This window comes from Hippopotamus amphibius, chromosome 4 (genome assembly GCF_030028045.1).
Source record: "Hippopotamus amphibius kiboko isolate mHipAmp2 chromosome 4, mHipAmp2.hap2, whole genome shotgun sequence".
Taxonomy (NCBI): Eukaryota; Metazoa; Chordata; class Mammalia; order Artiodactyla; family Hippopotamidae; genus Hippopotamus; species Hippopotamus amphibius.
The window spans coordinates 47,915,922-47,922,342 of record NC_080189.1 but is presented as its reverse complement, the minus strand read 5'-3'; the positions used below and the strand labels follow the sequence as shown (position 1 = coordinate 47,922,342).

Here is a 6,421-nt window from a genome sequence, read left to right as displayed (position 1 = left end):
AGGGGTGTCACCCTGGGGCGCTCCCCCAGCGCCTGAGAAGATACTCGCTGCAGGCGCTCTGCGTAATTTGCGTAATTTGCAATCTTTTCCTTGGGTAATTCGTGCAAAGCCCTTCCGTGCATACAAAGTTGACTGTGGAGAAGAAAGCGTAGGTTAGAAGACAGAAAGCAGCATCAGAACGCCCACCACTAACACCACCACCACCAGTGAATAATTTGGGTGTTTTTCCGATCTATAAAGTGGAGGGAGAATGGATGTTTGCAAACCCAACTGCAAACTGTGCCAGAGGGTGTGGGTGCCTTCTATAAAGAAAGAAATTTTGGCTGTTTTTCTTCTATTGTTTTCAAGTCGGAGCCCAAGTGTGCCCTCGGGGCGTCCTGGGGAGGAGAGGGTGCCAAAGGTTTCTGCGTTCGGCTGAGGCCGCTGTGGCCGCTAGCGTAGGCGCTGGGGCTCTCTCCCTGCAGCTGGGGGAGGAGAACCTCCAAACCACAAACACCGCCGAAGTTTCGCTCTCCAGCGCCGGCGAATCCCAGGAGCGCCGGGCGCGTGGGATCGGAAGGAGCCCAGCGGAAACCTGGAAGTGAGCCGCGGCGCCAGCGAATCCTGCTCATTCGTGGAGTTAGTGCCGCATAAACCCAGCACAGAAAGTGGGCAGAGGAGTCTCGCTTCCGATATTCGCACCTTAAGTGCTAATAAACAGACTTTTCGCTCCGCAGAGCGCTGTTTTTTAAAAGCTGGGAAGAGGCAAATTGGAGTTCCTGATTGTGCGCTCTGTCCTTTGGCGGAGGGAATTGCGCAAGGAAAAGAACAGAAGCCTTTCATTTGTAACTAAAAATCCCAAGAGCTGAGTTGCCTAATACAGGCTAGGTGCATATTTTAATACAGAACTAAGAGAAGAGGACTTGGGCTCATCTCAACCGCTAGCCGGGGGTGGCTTCAAAGAGACGCAAGATTGGTCTCTGGGGAATAAAAGGAAGAGTAGGGTGGCGGTTTTCAAGGGAAGTTAAGTCTAGACACGCTTCTCTGAAAGTCACAAGACAGAAGTTTTGCAAAAGCAGAATTTAAAAGAAACAAAACACCATGCTCTTGTCCCTCGCTCTTACTGGCCTGTAAATCCGCCCCACCCCAGCCCCAGCCCCTAAGAATCATATCAAAAAGGATCCCGGGACAGAAGTTTAGGGAGCAAAAACCTTTGAGGGAAATTTCGGAACTGTTTGACAGGGGTCTAATGTTCATTGCTCACTATAGCGGGGAGCTTGCTTCCGGGCGCCCTCCTTCCCGGGTGCCTTTCTGAACTGGTGGTCACCTTTGGGCGTCGTCTACAATCGGGCAGAGTGACAGGACAGGCCATTTTCCCTCTGGGGCCTGGTTAATCCAGAAGCCCCGGCACCCACCCTTGGGTGGCCCCCGCGCGCGGACCAGTGCGCTATCCTGGAAGCCAGGCGAAGGTTGAGGCCGGGAAGCGCCAAGACTCAGTCTCGAGACCAGATGGTGGCGCCCCGGAGGCCGTTCGCCCGCCTGCGCTCCGTGGGGCGCGTCGGTGCCCTCCGAGGTCCGCGCGCCTGGACCCTCGGACCCCAGCCGATCCGGTGCCCGCCAGAACTAAGGGGAGGAAGTGGGATGGGGGGAGGGGCACGTGACTCGAACAAACCCGGTAACCAAGTTTTGCTTTCTTCCCCAGCACAAGCCGCTGCCTCGGCTCCCAGCCCGCAGCCCGCTTGCGAGAAGCCGAGCAGGGCCGGGTGGCCGAGAGAGGGGCCGCTGCCGCCCAGGCCGTCCCCCGCCCGCCGCGCCCCGCGCCCCTCCGGCGGCCGGCGATGGCCGACGGCGGCGGCACCGGCAGCTCCGGCTCCTGGTGGAGCTCGCTAACCAACAGCAGGAAGAAAAGCAAGGACGCCGCGGGGGGTGCGCAGCCTCCCCCGCAGCCTGTCCCCGGGGAACCCGCGCCGCCCGGCTCAGACTGGACTAGCAGTTCCCAGGAGAATCAGCACCCCAATCTCCTCGCGGGCGCCGGCGAGCCCCACAAGCCAGACAAGTTGGGCGGGGAGAAATCGGGCAACAGCCGCCGAAATTTGAAGATCTCGCGCTCGGGCCGCTTTAAAGAGAAGAGGAAAGTGCGCGCCACTCTTCTCCCCGAGGGAGTCCGGTCCTCGGAGGAGGCGGACTTCCCTGGTGACCCCCACGAAGAGCAGTAGCCCGAGCGCTCCAGCATTATCTCGCACCACGCCTCCCAACCCCCAGTTCCAAACCCGAGAATTCTGACCCGCCCTGTACTTGGCGTCTCATCCCACCAAACTCGGAATATTCGCACAAGGCCTCCAGATTATATTTTCCTGGAAATCGACGTGACAGTTGAGTGTTCCGTATTTCACGACTCAAGGATGCATTAAATATTTTTCGTGGTAAGAGAAGATACCGCAGAGGAAGTTGGCATAATTTTTGTTTTCTAAAAACTTCCGTGGCCTCCTATGCATCGCCCTTGGGAGTGAGAAGGGTACTTTTATTTATAAGAGACCTTAGCTCAACTGGAACTGCGCAGCCCTGCAATGAGGACCTCTTGCTCTGATTCCGGACTTGCTATTGGAAAGCAAATCACAGTACTGTCTTTAATGCCTGAGAAATGCACTTTAGGAGTACTTCTGTAGACTTATACCTTAAGTGAAGGGACGGGAGAGGGCAAGAAGCATTCTTAAGTAGAAGCATTTTAAGTAAGGCAAGATTGCTTTTAATGCTGAACTGCAAAACTGTACTGCCTGTTTTAGTGTGGACTATTAAAACTGTTGTAAGACAAGGTGACTTGTATTTTTTTTCCCATGGCAAGACTGAAGCTCATCATACTTAAAAGCATGCATTGCAAAATCCAAGGTGACAGAATTAATCATTTGCCAGATAACCTGACAGTTCCTCTTGAAAAGCTGCAGGGAGGAGAACATGTCTAGAAACTATGAAGACCTAGATTGAAACCAGTTAGCTGGATATCCCTATTTACAAACCAAATTCGAGGAAGAGAGGGAGAGGCACCAATTCATTATCCCTAAGTTTTCTTTTTTACTTCAGTGCATCTTCATAGAGTAAGTCACAATGCTAATGGTAATTTTTTTCGGTATCCATTATTAACCTGACTCACAATTGTCTAAAAATACTTAGACGGGTGGACTGAACTCTGTTTGTGCAAAGCTGTCTTTTTCCCCCACCCTTTTTGCTTCAAAAGCTAATTTCTTTAGTCAGAAGTATGCATTTATCTAATTGCAAAGCCTTACAGATCTACCAACCTATAGATTTTTAACAAAAACCTACCTGTTTGCTTTTGTTACGAACTTCAAGTAAAAGAGTAAATGAATACCACTTGCTTTCAGAAAATTACAAGAGAGTTATTGTAGTTGTAAGATCCCCTGGGATCTTTTCCCACCACAATTCAGTTCATTTATAAACATCTAGAAATGCATAGCAGCGAAATTATAATGATCAAAGTGTATATATGTGTGTGTGTGTATATATATATATAATCTCATTATATGTAGAGAGTGTGGATAATGCCAGGCAAGAACTTGATTGGAGCTTCCGAATTTGTTATATATAGTTTTTTATTTCTCTCAAATTAGTGATTTATAAAATAACAAACATGTTGATTGTCTAAAGAGATTTAACAAAGAAACTTGGTGAAAATGGCTAACATGGATTTAAATTAGTGAATCAGGGTTGCTTACCAGCAAAATCATAGAGTTTACCATTTGATACATGAGCTTTCACATACTAAAGACTTACTCCAAAGGAAATTGTTTATACGGGGGGTTATGAACACCTTAGTTTCTTAAAAGTGAGTTTGTGGGGGCTTTTTTTGTTGTTTTTAATCATGAAAAGGTTTTTTTTTTAATTTATTTTGTATTTAGAACTGGGAAATACATGACTGGAGCCTCATCAGGGTGAGCTTTCTGGATGAAGAAGACTTTACATCTATTTTAAGTGGGCCTACCTACCATCTCTAGACTCTGATGAAGAAGGGGGAGTTGGGATCTTGGACTCAGAGAAGAGATTCATGGTAAGGGGGGGGATTGTGGGCTGACCAGCAGTGGGAGTAAATAGAGCAGACGCTAGCAAATCAGGCTTTGGAACCCCTTCACGATGTATTTTAATTTCTGTAGAAAGTAATAATAATTAGAGTGGATAACAACCCAAAATACTTTTCTCCTCCCAGGAAGACCAATAGATTAGATCTGTACCCATTTATAAAATTAAGCCGGCCATTGCATACTTTTAAAACCTTATGCTAACTCTTTCATACACAGTTTTATTGTTTTAAAGAACTTTTTTTTCCCTTAAAAATTCCTTTATATTCACAAAACATTGGCATTTTCCCAGGTTCTGTGTCTACTTTTGGATCCCATCCAAGTCTATAATTGCTGCAGATAATCAATAGCAGACATATAGCAGTGGAACTTATTCACATGACATCTTTCCTCACTGTTCTGAAAGGATTTAAAACCATGCTAATGGCAGTTATGACAATGAATGCAATGTACAATCGGCAGTTGAGGTTTGTAATTACATAGTTTTAAAGCAGTCCTAATTATGCAGTGGGAGGAATGCACTGATTTAATCCCAACTCAGTGAAACCAGAAACCAAGCAAAATTGGTGGGATAAAAGGATCATGAGTAAGATGAGATAATTTGACAAAGTGTCTTGCTGGGATTTATGTGCTCTGCAGATGATTAATTACATTCCCATAACATATATACAGATTTTGAAAATGCCTAAACCTCAAGATATTTTATAGTAAATAGAGGGAAAATGTTGAATTAAGTTTGGAGTTAATTAGGTTAGAGACTTTCGTTTTCTTAAAATCCCTTACAAATGAAATTTCACTCACAAGTTTAGAAACAAAGAAATTCTTCTGTCATGCCTCCAAATTATGTGAAAAAAAGGAGACAAAAATCTAGCAGCGTGTTTGCTCAGTATTTTCATAACCATGATAATTACATGCACAAGGCAGTTTTTGTCTCAGTGACTGTCCTTGCAGTCTGTGGCTGAGCAGTAACTCACATTACAGGTCACCTGAACATCCCTTTGTGTTTGTGCTTCTGTTGTTCATCCCATTCTGACTTGCATTTGAAGAGCAGACTCTATTTTGTATACAGTTAAGACATTCTGCTTCATATAACACTTGGAAATATTTTTTTTCTGCTTTGAAATGTAATGCAAACTCAGAACGCTGATCTTGCTGAGTCCTTAGAAGGGAAACTATAAACTTAATAAACAGTAGCATGAGCCGAAGTTTTGTCAGAAATAGTTCTTCTCGTGGGATACACAGAAGAAAATTTGGGAAGCTTGAAATAAATAAATAATAAAAGTAGGCAGAAAGAATTTCAAATAAAAGGTGAACTGGAAAGGAATAAGGGGGAAAATAGGGCACTAACATCCAGTGATCACAAGACATCTTTTATGAGAAAAAGAGATAGAGAATATTATCTTTCCTTAGCTGAGAAGTATCAGCCAGACTAGAAACAAACACTAAATAAGCTAGCTTGATAGATGTTAGGGTGACTGATCTGTAAAAAGTCTATTTTATTTGTGGAGCGTTTTATGATAATTACACAGAAATGTAAGAGATTCTTTCTTGGGATGAGCATGAATTTATCTCCATGGCAGGCAGAGAGGGGGACCGGAGATATTTTATACCCTTGGGTGTCAACATAAGCGGTACCTTAGACTAGAAACAAGTGGGCATCCCAGCACAAACTGTCACTGACAAACTGGCTGTCCCATCACAGCTTTGTTCTTCCTACCTGTTTGCTGTACCCTTGGCCCCATTCTCACCTTGCTTCCGAGCCATCACACACGTGTTCCTATCAGGCCCAGAGACATGGAAGAGGGGCTACCAAGAGGCACAGGGACCTGCCCCAGCCTCCTGCAGGCACAGCATATTTAACAACTACTTTGTCAAAAGATGGCCCTGCACATTTGGAACATGGGTTGTAGAGCATTCATGTGAGAGAAGATTATCATTAAGGAGATAGGTTTTAAGGAAACTGCACAGGTCTTGCCCTCGCAGAGGACAGTTGACCGCTGTATGGAAGTGGTAGTAGCTATAGACCATGATAAATAAGACTGACAGAGGATATCAGCGATCCTTCCAGGTATTCAAAACAGGGAATTGAGTGATTCTTCCAAACCAAATTGTGCTGCGGATGACCAAGTGATGGATTCGTAACTACCATGTCAGAATGGTTGACGTAACCTTATGCAATAAAAAGATGGAGTATCTTTATTTCTGACATGCATAACAAGAGTGTTGACCCATGAGACAAAAATTTCTGCCCCTAAACTAGATAGGTTCATGTTGAAGCAGATGAAGCTTCCTCTCCCTGAGAGGAGGTGCTGATTGACCTGCCATTGACTAGGGAATATGGGACCCAGCCAGGA

At 45.6% G+C, this 6,421-nt stretch overlaps 1 protein-coding gene across 1 annotated transcript; it reads left to right on the top strand.

Annotated features, from left to right (window-relative positions):
- The first annotated feature begins 1,817 nt into the window (after window positions 1-1,817).
- Window positions 1,818-2,761, top strand: PRR15 (proline rich 15). The gene has a single exon (XM_057733631.1). It carries the CDS (start codon window positions 1,818-1,820, stop codon window positions 2,193-2,195), a length of 378 nt encoding a protein of 125 aa, XP_057589614.1. The 3' UTR covers window positions 2,196-2,761.
- Window positions 2,762-6,421: the final 3,660 nt, after the last annotated feature.